Source organism: Grus americana, chromosome 31 (assembly GCF_028858705.1).
Source record: "Grus americana isolate bGruAme1 chromosome 31, bGruAme1.mat, whole genome shotgun sequence".
NCBI classification, from domain to species: domain Eukaryota; kingdom Metazoa; phylum Chordata; class Aves; order Gruiformes; family Gruidae; genus Grus; species Grus americana.
The window spans coordinates 1,140,840-1,163,598 of NC_072882.1; the positions used below are offsets into that span (position 1 = coordinate 1,140,840).

Genomic DNA, 22,759 nt, shown 5'->3' on the forward strand with positions numbered 1-22,759 from the left:
AGCAAGACACACGAGACTTTTATTACATTCTTTTCCCATTACGTTCAATGGGTGACAAGAGAAAAATCAGACAGACACGGCTCAGGCGGGTGGAACCCGTCAGCCAACGTCAACCCTTCACGGACGGGACCCACGAGACGGCGACACAGATTTATATTATTTGAGTTTCACAGAAGGAACCCAAAATCAATCAAATAATAATTAAAAAAACCAAACCAACCCCAAAACACAGAAAGATTCAAAGTGATAAATAACACAGATTTGCTTGATGGATTCCCCCCCCACTCAGTTTTATTTACAACACGGAGCATTTCCAAACTAGAGCATCTCTTACCATAAAATAAATATATTTCAGCATCTCCAAAACGAAAAATATTTTCTGTATTTCTAAATGTAGCACATGGGGGGGAAAAAATGAAATAAAATTTTAAAAAAAAAAGTGCCAGCACTTTATTTATTACCTTTTTACATCTTTTTTTTCCCCCCTTAGGGATTTCCATGCACCTACATTTTAGGAAACTTCTTTCAAAGGGGCTCCCGGGAGATCTGGGGAGCTGTTTTAAGGCACCAAAGATGAGGAAAACACCCAGCACCCATCCTGCATCGATGGCAAAGGGGCTTTGCTGCCAACCAAAGCGTCACGGGTCACTTCAAGGATGGGTTTTTTTTTTTACTCAGCAATTCTAAGAACACCTTCGAGAGGGGTTTTTTTTTCCCCCCTCGTATAATTTTCCTCTGCACAGGGCAATATTAAATCCTCCCAAAATAAGGAGCCGTCCCTGGGTTTCTGGTGTCTAACGGGGGCAGGCAGCCGGAGCGCTGTGTCTCCAGCCAGGCTGGGGGGTTCCAAACACCACTGAGATGACCCAGAGTCACGTTAGAAAGTAAGACATCAGCTTTCATTTCAATTAAAAAAAAAGTTAAAAATTATAATAAATAAATTTTAAAAAAATAAAAATCTAGCCCTGGAAGTAGCCAAAGCTTCAAATGGAGAAGCTGAGGCGCGCCGAGAAAGCCTGGTTTGCTTTTTAAATAAGGAACTGCCCAGGCAGCTGCCAAATTTTTGCAGCCCCCCGAGGCCAGGGGAGATGCAGATCCCGGCGGAGCTGGCCCCAGCCCGCTCTTCGTTCAGCCCGGCCCCGTTTCCCTTCCCGGGTGGGTTTCTGTCTTTTCTTTCTTTCCGAGCCGAAGAGACGCCAGGCACGCGCAGGGAACAATCCCAGCCTCCGGCCCCTGCCAGGAGGGAGCCGAGTCCAGCCCTGCGCTCTCCTCTTACGGAAAAGAACAAGGACAAAAGAAAAACTGGCCGCTACGAGAAGCCAAATAATTTCATTTAGGGACAGGGCAGCAAGGGGACTGGTACCACAACCGCCCAGCTCCACGCCCATGCCCGTCACCGGCTTAACGCTTCTACCTCCACGGGAATTCAAGTTTATTTTCCAACTGGTGGAGAGCTCAGGGCTCTCCCCCACTGCGACCTTTTCTCCCTGGGGAGGGAGGGACGGCACGGGGGAGCAGCACAGGAAGGCAGCATGGACGGGAGGTGCACGGAGGAAGAGCAGCGAGAAAACCCAGGCTTTGCACCTTTCCCTTCCTCCAAGCCCTTTTTTCCCTTTTTTTTTCTTTTTTTTTTGGCCTCCCCTCCTTTTTGAAGAGCTAAACCAGTTTCCTCCCCCTCCACCGGTCATCCCGCCGTGCCGGCAACCGTCAAACTACGGTTTGCAAAGCCCCATCCCGTAAAAGCGTCCGATTTTGGCCCTGCTCGGTGATGTGCCGCTCTCACCCTTACAGAGCCATTTCACATTTTCTTTTCCCCACCCGCACGTCACTTTGGGTCGGTTTGATGCACAAAACGGTTCCCGCGGCGGATGGGAGAAGCCGATGGCAGGAGGGTTCGTGCGCCCGTCCCAGCTGGGCGCGGGGCAGCGGCCGCAGCCGCCAAGAGCCTGGAGCAGGTGCTGAGCCCCCAGCAAGGTGCAGGGCTGCAAGGGGACCTTTTCTTCTGGGTTGTCCTCTCCTCCCAGGCTCCAGGGCCACCCGACTCGACCGCATGTGCCTGGGGTGACGCCGCAGCCCAAGGACCCCCCCAAAACGTGAAGGGGGCACGAGAACCGTCTCTGCTGAACAGCTTGTTCCTGCAAAGCGGCAGGGAGAGGGAGGAGGAGAAGGCAGCTTCCCGCTTTCCTCCCAGCTCGTCCCACCCTGCGAGAGAAAAGACTTTGCAAGGACAGGGCTGAAAAAAGAAAAAACAAAACAACCAACCCCTAGAGTCCCAGGGAGGTAAAAGGAAGGAAAGCGGAGGAACAACGGGGGGGCAGCCCAGGGACGCAGAGCCCCAGGTCTCACCTGGCCGCTCCCAAAACCATGCGCTGTATTCGAAGTATTCGATTTTAAGTGGTGCCTTATATTCGGTTTACGGCCAGGGGACAAGAAAGGGGCATTTCTGCATTTTGCAGCTTCCAGGCTGATGGCAGAGCCAAAGGAAAAGAAAATAAATGCAATACAATAAAAATAAAAATAAAAACAAAATAAAAATATAATTAAAATAAAATAAAATAAAAATAAAATAAAATTAAATTAAAATAAAATTAAATTAAAATAAAATAAAAATAAAATAAAATAGAATTAAATTAAAATAAAATAAAATTAAAATAAAATAAAATTAAAATGCTGTAAAACTGGAGGGCAGGGAGCAAATGCTTTTCCTTCGCCTTAGCCCAACTGCTCGGACGCTCCTTAGGCTGCCCCACCAGGGAGGACGTCCCTCTCCCACCTGTAAGGGACGTAGGAGCGAACGAAAGCCTGGACCCCAAACCAGACCAAAAACCCGGCCGTGATAAAGAAGAAAACGGAGAATGCGTCAAGTATAACAGAAAATTATTTTGAACATTCAGAGTTTATATTTGGAAAAAAAAAAGAGAAAGGAGAGGAGGAATTAGATATTAAAAAAATAGCACTGAATGATAAAGCGGTAGCAGTCCCTCTACCACTACGAAACCGCGACAAACACACGCACGTACGCACGGAGGCTCAACAACACCGAACTCCCATTGACCGTGATGTGCACCTCAGTTTGCTGGTCTAGAGATACGGAATGCCTGAAGCACACCAAGGGTAACTGAAGACGTCTGCATGGCTTTAATGGGAATCCTCCAACTGGAAAAAAAAAAAAGCAGTTTCTCCCCGTGTCCGCGTTGGCACGTCCCTGAGTCACGTTCTCGCTCGTCTCCTTCAAAGTCAAGATTCCTAAACATGAAAACTGGGGAGGGGGAAGAATGGGGAAAAAAAAAAAAAAAAAAAAAAAAAGGGAGAGCATCATCAGTGGAAGATGGGGTTTGAGCCCCGTTCGTGGGACCACCGCGGCAGAGAGGAGCTGGTTGGCGTGCCACCGTCCTCGCCGCTGCTCGTGTGCTCAGCGTTGCCGGCCGAAGCACGGGAAAACCGTACGCGCGCGTCTCGTCGCTCGCGGAGGAGCACGGTCACGCTCGCATGCGGTCCTTTACCTTTTTCCTCCCCAAATTCAGACTGTTTCTGTGTTCATAGGGAGAGTCTTCCACACGGTCGTTTTCGACATTTCATCCGAGATATTAATCTCGGAAGGATCGGTCCTGCAATAAATATTTTACAGAGCAATCCGTGATTACGGGAACTGCTGCCGCCAAGTGCGTTAGCACCAGCAAGAGGACCAGGGGGGCCCGGGGAACCAAAGCTCAGCGTAAGCACCAGAGGTTTTGCTGGATGAGGAGTTTCGGGAGGCAAGCCTGTAGAACAACAGCTCCAGGCAAAGGCTCTTGCTGGCGTTTAGCCCTGGAGCGGGCTCCTAAGCCGCTGCTGCTCCAGGTCGTGCCTACACCACCTCTTTCTTAAATATGAGGATCTCCTGCTACCCTAAAGTCACTGATGCTGCAAGTTTTGGGGGTTAAATGGGAGTTGTGCAGCCGCTCTGCGCAGGGGCAGAGCCCCGCCATCGCCTCCGGCAGCCCTGCCCAGAAATTTGATTTTCCCGCCGAGCGGACCGCTTTACTGAGGGACGCTCGATAAAGACGGTGCCAAACACCTTCAAACGAATCTTGCCGGGGGTCCTGGCGCTTGGTGGCACTTTACCTGTCGCTGCTTTGCTGTGGGATATCCGAGTCGCTGGTCTTCCCCAGTTTCAGTTGAACCGAATTTGCAGCAGCAGCTTCCATCATCTTCTGGGACTCCTGACGGAAAAGGGACAAATCAAGTTCTCGGTCTTTAATCAAAGCGGAGATAAACTCAGCACCCAGTAAAGACGTTGCACGCTGTCCTCTCCTCCTGACCTGCGGCAGCTTTAGCTATTAGTGCAGTGGGGTGAAGACCTTTCACTCCAAATACTTTGGGGGGATTAAAAAACGCTAATATGAGTAAACCTTTCCGTAGTATTAATAATAATCATCATCTTTATTATAGGACTTATTTTTAAAATTAGACCTCTATTCCAGTGTTCAGCTCACTGCTAATTTAGGATAAAAGGTTACGATGTGTGATCCAGGCTATTAGGATCCGTTTCTGTTTAGTTCTGATCTTGCCCCGACATTTAAAGACGAGCTGTGACAGAAAGACGCAATCTCACAGCCCGAGGGAGATGCCCGGCCCCGAGCACCCAGCAAGCTTCACCTCTTCTTCTTTGGCTTCATTTTTGGCATCGTCCAACTTCTTCTTCTTGCTTTCTGGCATAAGGTCATCCAGAAAGCTGAGCTCTCGCTTCGAGAAGCAGAAATCCATCACTTTCCGGACAAAAACGAGAGCCAAAACCTTCACGAATAAGAGGGAAGATGCAGCGAGGTCAGAGATGATGCCACAGCTCGCTCCGACGCTACAAACACCCCGACGCCGAGCAGCACCGGCTCTTACCATCATGGGGAAGATGATGGCGGCACGCGACACCTTGATGGCCCAGAGCAGGACGAGGCAGATCAGCTGGATCATGGTGAAGCAATGCACCTTTCGCAAGGGGACGTGCCGCAGGTAGATGAAATCCGGCTGGTGTTTCGCCGGCATCCCAAACAGCTTCAAGCGATCGAAGAACTGTAAAATAACAGTGAGAAGTTTCTGGCCCCGGGGAGACGCGGAGGGAGTGTTCAGGATCTCACTTGCAATGAGAAATCCTGGATCCCACCGCGTTCCTCTGCGAGCAGCACCCAATTTTCCCTCCGCTCCATCTATAAACCGGCTTGCCCGCGAGAGCTGCCCACCGAACTGCAATTATTCCGCGTTATTCTGTTCTCAGCGTTTCTCAGCACGCTGAATCCCCCAGCAAGGATTTCCACCAGCCACAGAAATCGCCTTCCCTTCACGCTGAATTCCCCCATTTTCCCGTAACCTGCCCTGAACTTGCCCGGTCCTCCCGGCCCTATACGCCTCCTGTGCCTCCTCCAATCTTTTTCTTACACAAAATATTTTGATCGCTTGCTTTCAGAGAGGGTTTTTTTCCCCCCAATGCCACTGCTTTTTTTACCTGCTTCTATAGAGATGAAATACCAGGGACCCAACACGCTGTAAAAGAGGCCGTACCTGAATTCCTCTGAGCGACGACACACCCATGTAGAGAAAGACGCCATAAAGCACAGGCATTGGTATAAACTGGAAAAATAAATACAGAAATTAGTGCTTTTTTTTTTTTAAATTGCATTTTCAGTATTACCACTCTCTTCTACAGTCCCTGCCTAAAATTGCCTAAAGCCTTCCAGCTTCCACAGGGTTAGAGAAGTGTCGGATTTTAACCATCAGAGATTTTGTGCGTGCGAATGATTTAATGCTCTGCTTTAGGCTGAGCTTTTGAGTTACACTTCATCAGAATAATCCTGTTTTCCAGAAAGGTTGGAGGAAAATAGGTGATTTCACCCATGCTACCATACGCCGCGTTCTGCGACGGTAGAAAAACATTTCTACGTGTTCTTGGGGCAACACACAAGAGCAGCGTGCCTCCCATTAGCCTAGAGATGAGATTACTTTGTGGGAGGAACACGCAAGGAAGCCCACGGGGACGATTTCAGCGCGTTTAGCTACTGGGAACGGCTGTTCCGAGGCATCTGGGGGAACAAACTGCAACCGATAACGTGCTGCCTGGTTGAAAGAGCAGAGGTACTGCTCTAAATACGCTTCATCGTAACCCATAAACACGGGTGGGCCTGAAAGACATCTGAAAATCCAAGCAGTTGGCTTGCTCGCTTGGCTCGAGCGTGCCAAACTGGGGTCTGAAGGGCTGGGAAGTGCAACCGAGGGTGGTTCCCACCACGGATCGAGCCCCAAGGTTTGGGATCACCTCCTCCTCTGCTCCACAGCTACTCAGGCCTGGAGAAAGGGGACTAGTTTTGCATAACCTCCAAAAAGCTCGCGGTTGTTGGGTGGTTTCCATTTTCCTCTTACCTTTAACACCGAAGTGAAGAAGACTGAGCAGCCCATGAGCACAAAGATCATCAAGCCAGTGACTCTCTGCTCTCGTATCCCCAGAAACTTGGGTTGTTCTCCTGGAGCTGAGCAGCCAGACTCTACTTTGAGGCTATTCACGTGGGTGATGGACAGGACGGTCGCAGCCACAAACCACGGCAGCCCCATCACGGAGCACACCCCCAGCATCACGGCCACCATGAAGAGGTCCAGGTGGTACCCGCATCCTTTCTGCGGGGAGCGAAACAAGAAACAGAGCATCTCACGGGACAAGAGCAAGGACAACGTCGCAAGTCAGACCCAAACAACCCTGTTTGAGCTCAAGTCGACGTCTTGAAAATTTAAAACAAGAACTGGAAACAAATAAGGATGTATCCAGTCTTTGCGCAAGCACCTTGCATGACAATCTGGCAGCAGTTCAGACAAAGTGGATTTGGGGAGTTTGTATCTACTTCTCAACAAAAAAAACTTACTGTTTTTCATTCATAAAGACATTTCTACCACTTGCGAGTAAGATATGACTCTCAGTTATCCCTGGCAGCACATCAAAATGGTTCGTTCCCCAGCTGCTGCTGACATTTTAAAACAAAAACGTGCTTCTACAACGCTCTAAGCTTAATATGCTCCTCCGAAAGATTGCTCATCTGAACTCCCCTGTTGTCGTTTGCTCCCTGTGTCATCATTAAGCCAGGAGACCATCTCACCACGCTGCCTGACGTTGTTCCAAACCAACGCCTTCACAAGGCATTTGGAATTGGAGCTTCTCCCCGTACCTGCAGCCCAGAGCAGGTTGGGGATGGGGTTGTCTCCGGCAGCCCCTTACCTTCAGCCTGTGCTCCTTCCTGTTCACGATAACAGCAGTGATCTGCTGGTCCATGAATATCAAGATGGTGCAAAGCAGAGCTGGGATGAGCGCAGCCAACACCGTCCACCAAGGGTTGGGTCCTATGGGGTTGATGAACCACCCGCGGTCATCTCTGGTAGGCTGCAACAAAGCACACACATCAGCCTCGTCTCCCAGCCCAGCTACTTCACCGGCTTGGATTGTCCCCTCCATCCCCATGTCAGAGCATCTCCCAGCCCTGGTTTCACGTCACCCCGGGGGTCAGCAGTGCCACCATCCTCTTTGCAAGCACCTGTAGCTATTTCTCCTGCAGGTACCTAGTTTTGGGGCTGTCTTCTCATTTCCAGGAGGAAACGATGCACTTGGAGGTGGAGGAGGAGATGGTCACACCACCAGCATCTCCTCCAGACTCAGCCCTGTCCTGCCCCGGTGAAACCCGCTCCGTGCCACAACACCCCCCGCTACCTTGAACATATGGGGGACGTGGAGCTTCGGTGACGGGATCCCAATCATGAAGTCAATGAGCACCATGATGACGATGGTGAGGAAAACAGCAAAGTCACTTATTGTGGACCGCACCTGGGGCAAGAAACCAGAGCTGAAAGGGGCATCGCAAAGGGGGCCACAACATGAGATGGAAAAATGAGACAGCAACAACATTAAGGCTGGTTAACAAAATCCCACCACTCTGAGGACATGCAGCCAAATCCCTTGGTTAGCTACTGTTGCTGTGCTTGTCTCTGTGAGAGCTGGTGTCAGACAATAAAAAAAAAAAGTTTAATTAGGTGGAAGGGGGTTGTTTGAATTCAAACCTTAAGTAAAAAAAATATTAAAAAATAAGGAAGCAGATGGCTGCCACTGCAGCCACGCTCACCGCTAAAATGGGAATAAGGCACTGAGGCATCGTATGTTCCTCAAAAGGAAGAAAAAGTGTCTTTTCCTATGGCAGCTCCTCGTTTGAACCAACTTTCCCCTTGAGCATAATGCACAGAAGGTAAAAAAAAAAAAAAAAAAAGGCAAATAACCCCCCACAACTTTGGAAGACCTCATTTCCCACTGCCTGAGCAAAATATCGCTCAGGGGCAGGTCGCGAGGCAGGTGGGAAACGCTACGGTCGTTTAGCACTCATGGAAACGAGGGAGGGACATCCAAGCTGCTGGAGAGTTTGGCCTTCAAGGTCAATGTTTCCCAGCTTGACCAAGCGGTGGCAAATACTGCTTAGCGCTCCGGGAAAGCCATTTTGGGAAATGAGCGTGGAGACTGCTGCCGGCCACCATCTTCTACCTACTCTGGTTGGGAAGTAACGGCTGGTTTTAAACTTCTTCAATAAGCTCGACAGGACAAAGGTGGAGAAGAAGAGGATGCAGCACCAGAAGAGGACATTAGGCGCGTAGGGGCCATTGCGTCCACAGGCAGGTCCGTGAAACTCTCCATGCAAATACCGACATTCCTGGAGAAACAGAGCGTCAGGACACAAAGGTAGTGCACGTGCGGCAAGGAAACCTGGGATAACTCGGGGCTTTTGAGGATCTTGGTCCAAGATCCATGACCTGGTAACTGCTGCTGCTGATGGAGATTTATATTTAATGAGCAGCAGCTGAACAAGTGACACATTGAACCGCACAGAGGAGAGCGGAGAGGCGAGATGTGATGGGACACCATATCACAGACCCATGGCACATCCTCCGCTCGAATGGCAGGCAACCGTGGCTGAAGAAGACGCCAAGAGGGGAAGGAAACACTGGAAGTTCTTGGGGATAGAGAAAGAGGGAGCAGGGAAGGAGGGCTAAGACAACCGTGGAAGGAAAGGAGAAGAGACGAATCGTCCCTTCCCAGCGAAGGGCTCCCAGGACATGGCCAAGAGGGGATGAAGATGTCCTGAAGAGCCTCCCATCCTATGCCTGGGCTTTGCTTCCAGCAACAGCAGCCCGAGAGGCTGCTCAGACGTGCAAATTTATGCATGGACCTACAGACAGTGCTGAGTAAGCAAGCAAGGACTGGAGTTCTTAGGAACCAATTAAGGAAGCTAATTACTACCTTCAAGCATGAACTTAAGTCCTCCAACTTCTACAAGAATCAAACCACCCACTTAACCTTGCTCCTGGTCAGAAAAATTGTCCTGCGACAGGGTCAAGGAGGACAGTTATTACCCACGATGTTGGGGGGACAAGGTGGACTCTCCTTCCCAGGACCAAGCGGGTTAAAACCACACGTTAGATTTAAAGAATGACTTTGCAGAGCAGCACTAGCACAGTCTGAAGCCCCTCATCACCCGAAGGGCTCTGACTTTTGCAAAACGTGAACGCCCCTGGACCCCGCGGCCGCGGAAGTAGTGGCTTGGGGCACTTACAGTCACCGTGAGGTTTTCCCAGGTGATGCCAGACACGTTGATCTCGTTGCTCTCCCAGAAACGCAGGGTTGCGTTGCTGGGATGGCTTGGTGCCTCACACTTACAGCTGGGAGGAGAAAAGCCAAGACGAGGGTGAGGGAAAGGCAATGGAGGTGCAGCCCTGAGCTCCTGCCAAGGGGCAGCAGCCTTTTAGGAGGAAAAAACAACTCACTAGTAGACGGTGAGGAAGTCGAGCTTGCTGTGCATGTGCACAGGGTAGGTCTCTCGCAGGTGACTCAGCTTCTCCAGAGCCTCGTAGATGAAGATGATGCAGATGAGGGAGGCGAAGGCTTCTTCGGTGAAGCGGGTGATGTAGCACACCAAACAGCTGGCGTCGGTGGCCACCAGCACTATGCAGAAGAAGGCAGTCCACAGCCCGATGCAGGCCCGCAGAGAGAGATAGGAGAGCGCGTACTCCCTGGGAAACCAAAATAAAACAAAGGGTGGAAAGGCCAGGAAGAGGCGCCGAGCCGTGCCTTCCTTCGGGGAAAATCACAAGCAATTTAGGAGCACGTCAAGGCTGCAGATGGTAAATGCAGTTTCCATGTCCTACTACAGACAGCCTTGGGGCTGCGGTGCAGGGTGCGGACCTGCAGGAGGAGAGGCCAATTATTTCATGATTGTTATTTAACAATTAGCTTGTGTTAAGGCCTTGGAGGCTAATTGAGGTCAGGGCCCTTTGTGGAAGGTGGTGTCCTCCCACATCACCCCCATGCCCTAACACCAAAACCCCGGCTGATTTTGCACCCAGTCACCTGCTACCAGCAAGCTGGGGCTGAAGAATAAAATTAATTGCAATAAGGGTGTCTCATCTCACATCAAAGTCATCACAACACAAGAATCCCCATCCTTATGGCTTCTCCTCTTCCTGCTTCATTTTAACCCTAAAAACCCCAAACAACCTCATCCATCCTTCAGAGACCAAGGGCTCTTGCACCATCACATACTAAAGCAGCAGCGTGCAACGTCTGCGACACAGAAAACAACTGAAATCTAACAACTCTCACTGAGAAAAAGACAAGAAAAACATCTTTTCTCCACCAGTGCCTCCTGAAGGCTCTCGCGGCACTCGGCCTTACTTGCAGAATTTGTAGAGGATCTTTTCGAACACGAGGACGGGTCCGGTGCTGCCGAGGATGGTGAGAGGTTGGCCAGCAAAGAGGGAATACACCACGCCGGTCATGGATGCGCCCAGCAGTGACTCCATGGCACTCTGTCCAGGGAAGAGGCAGCGGCGAGGAAATAAATCAATGGGAAAAAGAAGAAAAAACCCAAAGCAAATTCACTGCAGCGAAGATTTTGCATGAGTTTTGCGCTCCCCCACGCCACCCAAGAGAGGTGCTCACTACGTGGCCGTTGGTCGCCTCCCCCAGCAGTCCCCCGAAGGTGATGACAGGGGACATGCAGGCACAGTAGAGGAAGAGGAAGGACGCCAGACACTGCAGGCTCAGACCATCCCGAAAGTCGCTCCAGAACCACGGGGCTTTGCGCTTCACGTCCAGGATCAAACCTCCAAAGAGCCTGGAGGAAGGAAAAACAAATAGACTGGTTCCCTGGAAGACCGCACAGAGGGGTTTTTGCTGCAGAAGGACAAGCCCAAGCAGACAGTAACCTTCATCGCTAACCAGCAGCAGTCTCCTTCGGCCGTTTTATACCCGGCAGAAACCAAGCAAGCACAAAAAACCCCTCCAACAAAAAGAAAAAGGACCAAACCTGAAAGCCCATCCCCTCTTACTGCAACTGTCCCTTGCTTGGAGAAGCAGCAGAGCTCTCCCTGGAGGTATTTACACAGCTGCTTCCACCCCAAATCAAGAAAATCTGTCTGCAGTGGTGCTGTGGCTGAGCCCAGCTGCCCAGATCTCACCTGCCCAGCCCAGGGGACCGAGCTGGTAATGTGAAGCCCCTTCACTGAACCAACTAACCCCAGAAAACTGCTAAAAGGGAAGGTGCACGCTCCGATTCTAGAGGCAAAGAGAAAAAAAACCCAACAAACCCCACAAACTATTAAAGCTCACACCTTCCCGTGCGCTCCAGTTCAGGACCACTGTGTTTCTCTGGCTTGCTGTGAGAAGCACTGTCATCGAGAGCTCCTGGCATCTTCCTTTTCTCCTGTTAAAAAGGAAATAAGGCAAAGCTATGGATTCGTAACCACTGGCTTGTTGGGCTTCTGGTCTGGGTATGTGACTGCGTCAAACTGGGACCTGGTGAATCTGGGTCCCAGAACAGCATCCCCGGCCGGCCGCCGTCCTGCCTGTCCCCCCTCGCGCCTCCCTCCGCCGCAGCACCCACCTGCGAAGGGACGTTTTTCGGGGGCTCGATTCGGATCGATGGATCCCATTCTCCTGGCGGCAAGACCGTGACCTGATCCAGAAACTCGTCGATGCCGGCCACGAGGTCAGCCCGGTTCTTGGCTTTATAGGCAACGTCATGGAAAACCTGCCGACAGGAGACAACCTGCTCAGAGGACAACCCATCTCCGATGTCCTAAGCACTACAGTAAGCTCCTGGCTAAATGCAAGATCATTTTCCCCAAATTTCCTGCTTGTAATGGCAGGAAATATTCCCCCAAATGGAAAAATCTGTCCATCACGGTACTTGTAATCATCTCCTCCACAAGGTCCCCATCCCTCATGGCACACCATACCCTTTTGCTTAAAGCGGGGAAATTTCACTGGCCCTGGCAACGCCACCACTGGGGACAGGGTGCTGGGGACCCCGGGGAGGTGCAGGATGCACACCGGGTGGGATTTCAACCTCCAAGAGGTGGGGTGATACAAATCCGTGCGTTTGCTTCGGCGTGTGAACGAGGGGTGGGCTATCTGGAGAGGTGTGGGCAGTTGGGAAGCAAATCCTCTTCCTCACTACTGCAGAGAGGTGAAGAAAACCAAAAATGACCCGGAATTCTCTCTTCTCGCACCTCATCCGTCATGATAGTAGCCATGGACCTGCCGATCTCATGGTACTGATGGGCTTTGCCTTCTGGTCCAAGCAAAACAAACAGGAACCTGGGCAAGAAAAACACAATGAGTGAGAAGAACGTGTCCTTGCTCAAAGGACACCCAAGGAAATCCCTGGGAGCCCCCAGCCCCGAGCGCAGCTCAAGAGGGGACACGTAGGCTCACCGACTCCGCCATGAATTTGAAATTCCCCGAAACCGATCGCAAATTTAATTTTTGGGCCAATTTTCATTAAAATTGGCCAAGGGGTTTAAAAGACACAGCAGGGAAGGGATGCGAGTGGGAGAAATGTCCTCACTCCCCCTGGGCTTCTTCCCTTGGGACGCCAAACTGATGCATGCACCTTGATGTTCTTTCGTTGGGTGGGGGTTTTTTGAAATAAAATCTTTGTGCTTCTCGTTCAGACCTTGTTGGGATGGGAACTTCCGTCATGCCCGAGAGGAGGACAGCCGGGGTCAGGCGGACAAATGCCACGATGGGCTGGCGAAGGAAATCCAGCTCTCCTACGAGCACGTTGGATGCTTCAGCCCCGGTGGGAATTTTCTTCATGAAATGCAGCTCCGCCTAGGCACAACAAGCGATTTTCAGGCAAATACCCCAAAAGCAAAGCCCTCAGCACTCTGCAGCCAAATTTGCAAGACCAAATCTGACCCTAAAGGCATAAGAGAGCTACGAGCGTCTCACCTTGCTTAAGTCCATCGCATTGCTCTCATGGTTCACCCCATTTTTAGCTTCTGCAGTGGTAGGAGAAGGATGCGGGGTGAGTGTTTGGGCTGGTAGGAAAAAGAAAGACACTCAGAAAGACGGACAAGGAGCAATTGGGATGCTTCTCCTCTGCCAGGACAAGTCTGATGGGACCAGAGCCCTGCAGGAACCCTCACCTGGTGCCAAACCCTGCAGGAACCCTCACCTGGCTTGTCAAGGAGGTGCAGGTCTGACTGCTTCTTGCTCACATCAGCAAACGAGCGGACGATGGGAAGAAGGTTGTTTCTTTTCTTCTCATTCTGATGGTGATGCTTCTTCAGTAGGACTTCTCGAACTTTTGCCCGCACGTGCTCGTCAAACTCCGTGGACTGGTCTTGCTGGCCCAGGATCATATCTGGGGATGGCAAAGGGAAACGAAGCCGTCAGAGCAGAAACCCCCCCAGGTCCCCCCCTCCTGGGGGAAGGCTGTGCCACGCAGGATCCCCTGACACAGGCCCAGCCTTGCTTAGCAAGACATTTTAATACAGTTCAGCCTTTGCAGCGAAAGCAAGAATTTTCTTTTGCTAAAAAACACGAGCAAAGTGCTTATTCATCACTCTGCTAAGATAATTATTTCCCATTCAAAATAATGCAATTTTCTTGCCCCATCTGGCCTTTCTGTCTGACTCCACACATTTAACCAAATTATAAGCAATCTATAGCACAGACTTTCCCGGAGTTTCCTCTGCAAGTTGCCGAGCCCAGGGAGAAACGTGCTAAGAATGGCTCCGACTTCTCCAGCTCTTGAAAGGGCTGAATGGAGACCTGCCAGTCAAAGGTAATTTCTCCAAAGCTGCTTTTTCAATTAACTTCAATTATCTTCCCCACAGAAATACACTGCTTGGTCACCTGCCAGATAAACTCTACCTTTAAAACTCTTAAATCCTGGATGTTAAGGCAAAAGAAAAAAAAATAAAATGTGAGGAAATGGCTTGTAATAAATAGTTTCTTTAATGAGGTTCAGCTCTTAGGCAGACTCCGTATTTCTAAGAGCTAAGCCCTGACACACGCTCCTTTTCGGCTGGAGAACATTCTCTAATTGCTTCTCTAACCCCACAAATTGCTTTCAAAAGGATCCCATATTGGCAGAAAAAGCTGGTGTGACTGTTGCACGCCCAGCCTGCATCCAAAACCAACTTAAAACCAGAGCGGGGTTTCTGGAAAAGGACGCGCCGTTGGGGCAGGGTTTGATTCGGGAGCGGAGGGCACCGCGGCAAACCGAGCTCGGCCGTTCCCGCAGAGACACGGCGCCCGCGGTACCTGCAATCTCTTCGATGCTGTTGGCACAAATGTCCAGCAGCACCGTCCCGTTGATGATGCAACTCCTCAGCTCAAAGAGGCTGTGCAAGGACAGCGTGGCCACGTAGGGCTTGCTCCAGCGCTCGCCGCCGTCTTCCACGTCCTCCTCAAACTTCAGCCACCTGCGGACATCAGGTGCGATCAGCCCCATTGCGAGGAAACGGCCTCAGCTCCGCAACCCCTTTAACAGAGCTACAGGGCGGCGAGAGAAGGCTCCTCGCATCGGCACCTGCAAAAGCTTTGCCAAAGTCCCGGAGAGCGGAAAGCAGAGCCCGCGGGCGCTGCCGGCGAGGGGACTCCTCTCCCACCGCGGCCGGCAGCGGGGATTTACCTTGCCGTTTCCTTCCACTCGGCATCTTCACCCTCTTTCACGCAGATCTCATCCAGCTCGGTGAACAAGTCATGGGGAACGTGCTGCTCGTCCTCCTCGGTCCCGAGGATGAACTGCACTCGCTGGGACGGAGTGTCTGGGGGCAGAAGGCAAAGCCCCGTCCCGTTACCGTGCCCGAATACGGCCCGTCACGCTCATAGGCAAAGCGGGCATCGATCGGCACCATAAACATCAGTTTAAAGAAATAAAAAAATAAAAAAAAAGAGAAGAAAGAGGAAAGTTTGGGAAAAGAGAGAGGGTCCTGCTAAATGATGCCGCTTTCCCTCGGAAGAACAGCAAGCCACTCAAACCGGCACGGGGACCTGCTTGCAGAAGACCCCAGCACCCACGTAGCCCCGAGGAGTTCAGTGAACGCTGCGGCGGGACTTACAGTGGTAGCCCTGCTCCGTCGGGGCAGAGTCCTTCTCCCGTTCCCGTTTCCGATGCTTCTGGCTGTGGGGACGGTGATGCCGGTGGCTTTGCCTCACCAGCGGCATCCGCACGCCCACGTACAGGGTCCGGTGGCCTGCGAAAAAGCGGCGTTTGCATCGTTCTCGATACCGCGGAGACGCTTGACGCAGATGCCGCAATTAAATCAGTGCAGCCATCCCAGGAGGAAACACCAACTTCTCTTAATTTTCTTTTAACTGGGTCCCTGAACGTCACAGACCTGTCCTTTTTTTCCAAGCCTATTTTACTCAAACTTTGCAACGAGAGAGCAACAACAAGTGATGGTTCCCGATCATCTAAAAGCGCCCTGAAAGTATCCAACCTCTTCTCAAAGTCCAGCTTCAGCTGGACAACGCTCAGAATTGCTCGTTGAGCAGCAACAAAAGGTAATTATTTTGAAAATCTTTGTATGGCGCAAGGCGACAAGAGAAGATCGAATCAGTCCCACGATAATGAACTCCAGAACAAAAAAAAAAAAGAAAACCACAGCCCTGAGTCTGCAGCCGTCAAATTATTCTCCCACCCTCTCCAAGCTGGGAGCAACCTCTGCGAGAAAACAAGCCGTGAATTATCCAGCCCCGTGGCTAAAACTCACACCATGGCCTCCACTTAAAAGCCGTCATGTTAAAAAAGGTGAAAAGAACTGTGCTTATTTATTTAGAAGCACGCCACGTTTTGCTGCGCGTGATGCGTACGCCAAGCAAGGGACGTCGCAGGGACTTTGTGCGACGGGAAAAGGCGCTGGGCTGGCGGCTCCTCTACCGGGATCTCAGCAGAGACTCACCTTCCAACTCCTCCTTCTCATAGTGAATATTGACGACGTTGCTCGTTCTTCCTTGGTCAATCACTGCCTCTTCGTCGTGTCCCTGTTTAGAAATGAGAAGGGAAAAGTTGCGCAGAGCTCCCTTACGTCCTCCTGGCCATCGTCCACCCCCGCGTCCACCCAAATCCACGAGCATCACGCCTCCGCGTGCCTCCTCCTCCAGGCACAGCCCTAAAAGCACGGACTTGGAGGAGGTTTCTCTTCCCATACCCCAGTAAAACAGCCCGTAGCATCATCTGTATCGTAGACAAGGCGAGTCTGGAAGTATTTACTACAGGAGGAAAGGGCTGAGTATTTCAGACCCAAAAACCCCCCCCCACACCTCCTGCTTTGTTCTTACTGGGGAGAAAAAAAAAAAAATGCACTTTTGTTCACAGCAAGTTTCAGTCTCCAAACGTGATACCTGCAGGACTCACTAGATGGCACCTGGCCACAGGACATGGCCACCACCAACCTCCAATGCCCTCAAGAACCTGCAAGGACAAAGCTGCTTCTTCAGCCCGAGGATGCTCGGGCTCCCCTTGGCGCAAGCGCGCGTTTTACAAAACCCACGATTTTTCTCCTTGCAAAAGCCAAGGGCCGAGAGCTCGTGCCCTCCTCGCCTGAAACGCCACTGCCGGCGCCGCAGGAAGAAAGAGCGTTTGCACCTTAGAAGCCGAAGGAGAAGTACAGGAGCAAACAGAAAGTCGTTGTCTTGCTTCTCTTTTCCCTTTGCCGCCAGGGCTGGGGAAGGGGATTACTGGGATTACCGCCTTCAAAGAAATAAAAACCCGACCGCCTCTCACGCTCAAGTCGCAACCGCAGCTTTGAAAGGGCCTCCTGGAAACACTTCATATCTTTTTTTCCCCTCGTCAGGCTGCACTTTTAATTGCTAGGAATGTCTCAGATACAAAAGAAAATATGTTACCGCTGCTCTGTTTCTCCTTCCTTGCCTGCATGGACAGTAACTAATCCAAGAAAACCTAAATCTGTTCACCCGTGCAAAGAGAAACTCTGCAATTCCCAAACACCCTCTAGTTTTCACCAGGTTTTAAATTATTCCTTTATTAAAGGCACAAAGAAGAACGTTTGACACTACTGAATTGCTGACTTCTGTCTTTGCAAGTCTGTTCCCGTCATCGCAGCGACCAAAAGCTGTTCAAACACCAAAAAAAAAAAAAAAAATACTCCGAGATTTGCACCCAGTTGCTCGATTTGTGAAACCAAAGTTTCAAGAAGAGCAAAATACCAAGAAAACTTGGGGAACTGGCAGGGCTGTTGGAGGAAATTCAAGAAGCAAGAGCTACACCGTGCACTGGGAAACAGCCCAAAAGAACCAAACCCATAATTTAAAATAAAACTTCAAACGCCGCGCTGGCATATGCTGCCCGTCGTACTAATGATGATGCATTAATCACAAAGACTTAATAAAAAAAAAAAAACCCAAACCCAAAGCCAGAGAATAAATAACTTGTTACGATTTAAGCTGCAAACACTAACGCGAAATCTGCTTTTTATCCCCCAAATTCCTGCTTCGACTGAACAGCGTCACCTGCCACCGCGCGGCAGCGATGCTCGGGAAAGGCACCGGTTAATTTAACGAACAAGAGGAAGAAACGCTCCTGTCTGGAAACGAGTTTGCTGGTCCCCGAGTATTAATTTCAGAGCCGACCTGTTGCTAACTCCCCGCCAGCTCCCGGGACTCGCCCACGTTACCCGGCAGCCGGATTATCACGCGCCCGTGGCTTTCCCATCCTCTCTCCGATGACGGCCTCCGCCACCCTCCGTCCCCTCTTAGCAAAAATGCATCCTGCTCCCCTTTGGATTTGCCAAAAAAAAACCCCAAACCAAAAAAAAACCAACCCCAAGAAACTCCAAACCCCATGCTGGGAAAAGGCAGGGGATGAAAGGGCTTAATAAAATCGCTTTAAATCGCAATTTTAAAAAAAAATCGCTGTTTCAAAAAAAAAAATCACAGTTTCAAAAAAAAAAAAATCACAGTTTCAAAAAAAAAATCACGGTTTCAAAAAAAAAAAAATCGTGGTTTCAAATAAAAATCGCGGTTTTAAAAAAAAAAAATCGCTATTTAACCGAAATCACAAGCTCGAGCGCGTTAGGTGGGTGTTGGAGTGGGAATACACAGGGCGGTTTGGGAGTCAAACACCCCGCGGGCGACACGGGGAAAGTCTCCGTCTCTCTTAGAAACCGTTTTGCCCCCGTACTCCGACCAACGACGCTCAACCTGCTGCCAGGAGCCCTCCCCGGCACAAAGCATCTCCCCCCTCCGCATCCCTCTGCGCTCCGGGGAAATGCCGACGGGATTTCGGGGAGAGGTTTCCAACCGTTTGGGGCGGGGCGGGGGGGCATCGGGGACGTCGGGCCCCTCGGCAGAGCCCCTACCTGTAACTCTTCCAGCAGCGTCATTTTGTAACCCTCGTCCTGGCTCATCCCGACGTCGGTCAGCGGTTTTGGGGTTTTGGGGATCAATCAAGGGGGGTCAGACCCCCCCCCAGGACACCGCAGTAACCCTCACCGAGAGGAGCTCAGTGTCGCCCGCTGTGTACCAACTCCAGGTACACAAAAACTCATCCTGCTTGGAAAACTTAGTGGATGGGGAGAAACCAGCTCTGTTTTGAACCAAACCTACCCGGAGGAGAGAAATGGGGTGTAAACGCCGGGGCGAAAGGCGTAAGCGGCGTTTTGGTGCGTTTCACAGCACAAGCTGCCAAAATACGAGTGAGGCGCAAACCCTTGGGAAAATACCCGTTACGGGGCGGCACCCCGTATCGCCAAAACCTCCCGAAAACAATCAGGGCATTTCTGAAGGTCTCGCTGCGGCACGGCCTCCATCCCTTCGGTGCTCCGATAAATCCTCCTTAGCCAGACCAAGTCCTAGCATGGTACGGAAATGCTCGGAGAAGCGACTTTTTTTTTTTTTTTTTTACTCTCCTTGCTTCCTCCAGCTATCTCCAGCTTTACTTTATTTTCCAAGCTGAGCTAATCCGTCATTTCCACGCTACGAATTCGTTTGCTCTAATGAACTTCCTCCCCAGCACCGCTCGGCACAAAGGTTAACTGCCCGGCTTGCCCTGAAAGGCGACGCGGGGTGTAAAATAACACGGCGAAGGAAGGTGACACCGAGATCTAAGCAGTTAAAATCCCATCGTGATCCAAGCTCAGATCCCCCCGCTGCTTTTTTATTATTTAGTTTTAAAGCTTCAGGAGCAAACGTAGGAGGAAATTGGACAAGTGGGGATCTCCGGGTCCGTCGCGAGCTGCTCCGAGCATCCCATCGCCCTTCCCCGGCCACCGCAGCATCCCCAAAATCGCAGCGAGCCTCGCGCGGAGATGCCACCGAAGGAAACAGCCCCGCTCAAAACTCACTCAGTCCCGGTTAGGCCACTCAAATGGACTCTGAGGGGTTATTTCATTGAGGAAATTGCTGGAGGATTTAAGGATTTAAGAAGTCTGTGGGATTTGTGGATCCATGGGCTTGGGATGGGATGGAGCAGGAAGGAGAGATGCCTCCGGAAAGCAAATTATCCCATCCCAGCCTGGGTACCAGCACTTGCAGGCACTTCGCTTTCATTCTTCATCCTTCGCCACCGCTGCCAAGCGCCTGGAAAACATCAAATCGTTGAAACTGGGCTGGGAAAGAGGACGCCGAGCTTTGCATGGCTCACTTTTGAGTTTTGGAGCAGCCAGAGTTGTTCCACTTCACTATTTTCTAAGCAAAAAGCTCCAGCTGGCTGCTTCGAAGCTGGTTTCGTCGGGAGGCTGAAAGTAATTATTGCTTGTAAAAATGAAATCAGAAATCACTGGAGCAAAGGAGGAAAGCCCGTTTCGACATGGCTGCAGCGAACCCCTTCGTGTCACGAGCTCGGTGCATCCTCTCCCCGCGTCCATCTCAAAAAAACTTCTCCAAATTACGATTTTGCTGCGATTTTTTTGTCTCAGGAGACAGAGGGATTTTTGAGCGTCCTGCCTCAGTTTACCTGTCTCGGTGCAACTCCTCTGGTTAAGAAAGAAAAATCTTTCCCCGGGGAAGCTTCGGTGTAATTGAGGACAAGGAAAAGCACAAAGCAGAGGTTCAGGTCCGGCTTTGAGTCCTCCTGGTGCCGGGGGAGGCCGAAAGCATCGCGCGAGCAGGCAAACCTCGCGTCCCGGCCCCCCCGTCCCGTCACACGCTAGCAGGACCAGCCACTGGCAGCAAGAGGGAGGATTAATGTAATTAATCTCGCCCAAAGAGTAATTAATAACACTGATCCCGGTGTTATTACGGGATGAGGGTAACAGCGTGCACAGGGACACACTGGGGGGCTGTGGGGCTGCTCCGGCGGTGGAGCAGGAGACCCCCTCCTCGCCCCTCTCCATCTCCATCCCGCCCGGACGAAGCCACCGTACCCACGGCTCCCTCCTTTGCTCTGTCGTGGGGGTCGGCACCGTCCCCCAGTGGGGACCCCTCCAGCTCCTGGGCCAGGATTTGAGCTGTGACAGGGACTGGCCCCGGGTGCTTGCAACCGGCGGGGGGGGGACAGGTCTCTGGAGCCCCAAAGTGGGCTGTGAGGGGGGGGACGCAGGTCACGGCCGAGCATCGCCAGGACACGACTGTCATCCCTTGCTGGGGGAGACGCAAATTCCTTTCGCTCTTTCCCCTGAGCTGTAATTTCAGGGCAGATTAATTAATTCCCCACCTCTCGTTTGGCACCGAGAGCAGCTCCTCCAGCCGGGTCCCACGGGTGCAGCGGGGGGTCGGGCAGGCCCTCCCCGGGACAAGGAGATGCTGAGAGGGGGGGGACCACCCACCCGCCTCCCGCCTGCACCCCAGCACCGGGCGCATCCTTGCAAGCGCCTGATGGGGACAATAGCTGAGCCCCCCCCCAGTGACCAGGTGACGTGGGGCTCCGTGGGGACGGTGGCCTTTGTCCCCCCTCCAAAGAGGTCACAGCATCACCAGGGGGTCAGATCTAGATGTGGAGGAGGGGACAAGGGGGGGCCCAGCGGGGAGCCCCCCAACAAGCATCACGCAGGTGCCTTCCTCCCCTCCTCACATCCCTCCTGCACCCACGCTGAGCACCCCTCACCCCCCCTTTGCGCCCCCGCCCCTCCACCTTGCAGATCCCTTGCTGATGCCCTGCGCCCCCCCCCCCCCCCCCTCAGAGGCCTGGCACCCCCTTGCACATCCCCGGCACCCCATTTTACAGACACCTACCACCCCCCTTACACCCCCCACCTTGCAGATGCCCGTCACCCCCCTTTACACGCCCCTTACAGCCCCCCCCATGCACCCCCCCTTGCAGACGCCTTGTCTCCCCAATGCCCCCCCCCTCCCCGCCATCGGAAATGCCGCAGTGAGCAGCCACGGAGCATCCTCCGGCCGCACCGGCGACACGGCCCGCCCGGGGGTACCGGGCATCCCCCCCCGCCCCCCGCCCCTGTGCCGCTGCCCCCCACCTGGTAGCTGAGGATCCCATCGGGCTCGTTGCTGCCTGCGGGCATGGCTGGGCCGGGGGGGGGGGGCCGGGCTGCCCCCCGGGGCTGGGGCCAGGGGGGCCGCAGCCGGCTGCAGCCCCGGTGCCGCTCACACCGGCTCCACCATCTCCCGGAGCCGGGGCCAAACCCCGCCCAGGGCCGGGAGGAGGCGGCGGGCGGAGGGAGGAGGCAGGGCCGGAGGGGGGGGGGGGGTCGGGGGAGCTGGGGGGCAGCGCCGGGCGAAGGTACTGCGGCCCCGTTTCGGCAGCCCCCCCCCCCGGGTCCCCGCCAGCATCCTCCCCCTCCCCGGCCTCCTCCAGCATCATCCTCCCGCCCCTCCAGCGTCACCCCCTCCCCGATCCCCTCCAGCATCTTAGTGACCCCCCTCCAGAATCATCCCCCCTCTGGTCCCCTTCAGTATCACCCCCCAAAAAACTCCCCTCCAGCATCACCCCAATCCCCTCCAGCATCACCCCCAGCTCCCCCTCCAGCATCACCCCAATCCCCTCCAGCATCACCCCCAGCTCCCCCTCCAGCATCACCCCCAGCTCCCCTCCAGCATCACCCCAATCCCCTCCAGCATCACCCCCAGCTCCCCTCCAGCATCACCCCCAGCTCCCCTCCAGCATCACCCCCAGCTCCCCCTCCAGCATCACCCCCAGCTCCCCCTCCAGCATCACCCCCAGCTCCCCTCCAGCATCACCCCAATCCCCTCCAGCATCACCCCCAGCTCCCCCTCCAGCATCACCCCAATCCCCTCCAGCATCATCCCAATCCCCCCCAGCATCACCCCCAGCTCCCCTCCAGCATCACCCCAATCCCGTTCCTGCATCACCCCCTGATCCCCCTCCAGCATCCCCCCCCCGCTCCCCTCCGACACCCCTCCTGGCCTCCTCCAGCACCCTCCCACCCAACCCACCACCCCAAGCTGCAGCCAGCGCCGCCCCCCACACCCCCACACTGCAGCTCAGGGCAAACCCGGCTCTTTGCTCCTCCACGGAGCCCACTGCCCCAGGAGGAA

General features: G+C 52.8%; 1 protein-coding gene across 1 annotated transcript; it reads right to left on the bottom strand.

The window, feature by feature from the left end:
- Positions 1 to 2,880: 2,880 nt before the first annotated feature.
- Positions 2,881 to 21,901, bottom strand: SLC4A8 (solute carrier family 4 member 8). The gene is made up of 25 exons (XM_054807252.1): positions 21,721 to 21,901; positions 16,249 to 16,330; positions 15,406 to 15,540; positions 14,976 to 15,111; positions 14,606 to 14,766; positions 13,512 to 13,700; positions 13,286 to 13,374; positions 13,008 to 13,165; positions 12,562 to 12,649; positions 11,934 to 12,080; positions 11,662 to 11,753; positions 10,991 to 11,165; positions 10,724 to 10,857; positions 9,817 to 10,062; positions 9,606 to 9,711; positions 8,544 to 8,705; positions 7,721 to 7,834; positions 7,235 to 7,396; positions 6,391 to 6,642; positions 5,536 to 5,604; positions 4,876 to 5,049; positions 4,639 to 4,776; positions 4,105 to 4,202; positions 3,504 to 3,608; positions 2,881 to 3,259 (listed from the first exon to the last, which is right to left on the bottom strand). The coding sequence occupies exons 1-24, from the start codon at positions 21,763 to 21,765 to the stop codon at positions 3,521 to 3,523; spliced, it is 3,240 nt and encodes a 1,079-aa protein (XP_054663227.1). The 5' UTR covers positions 21,766 to 21,901; the 3' UTR covers positions 2,881 to 3,259; positions 3,504 to 3,520.
- Positions 21,902 to 22,759: the final 858 nt, after the last annotated feature.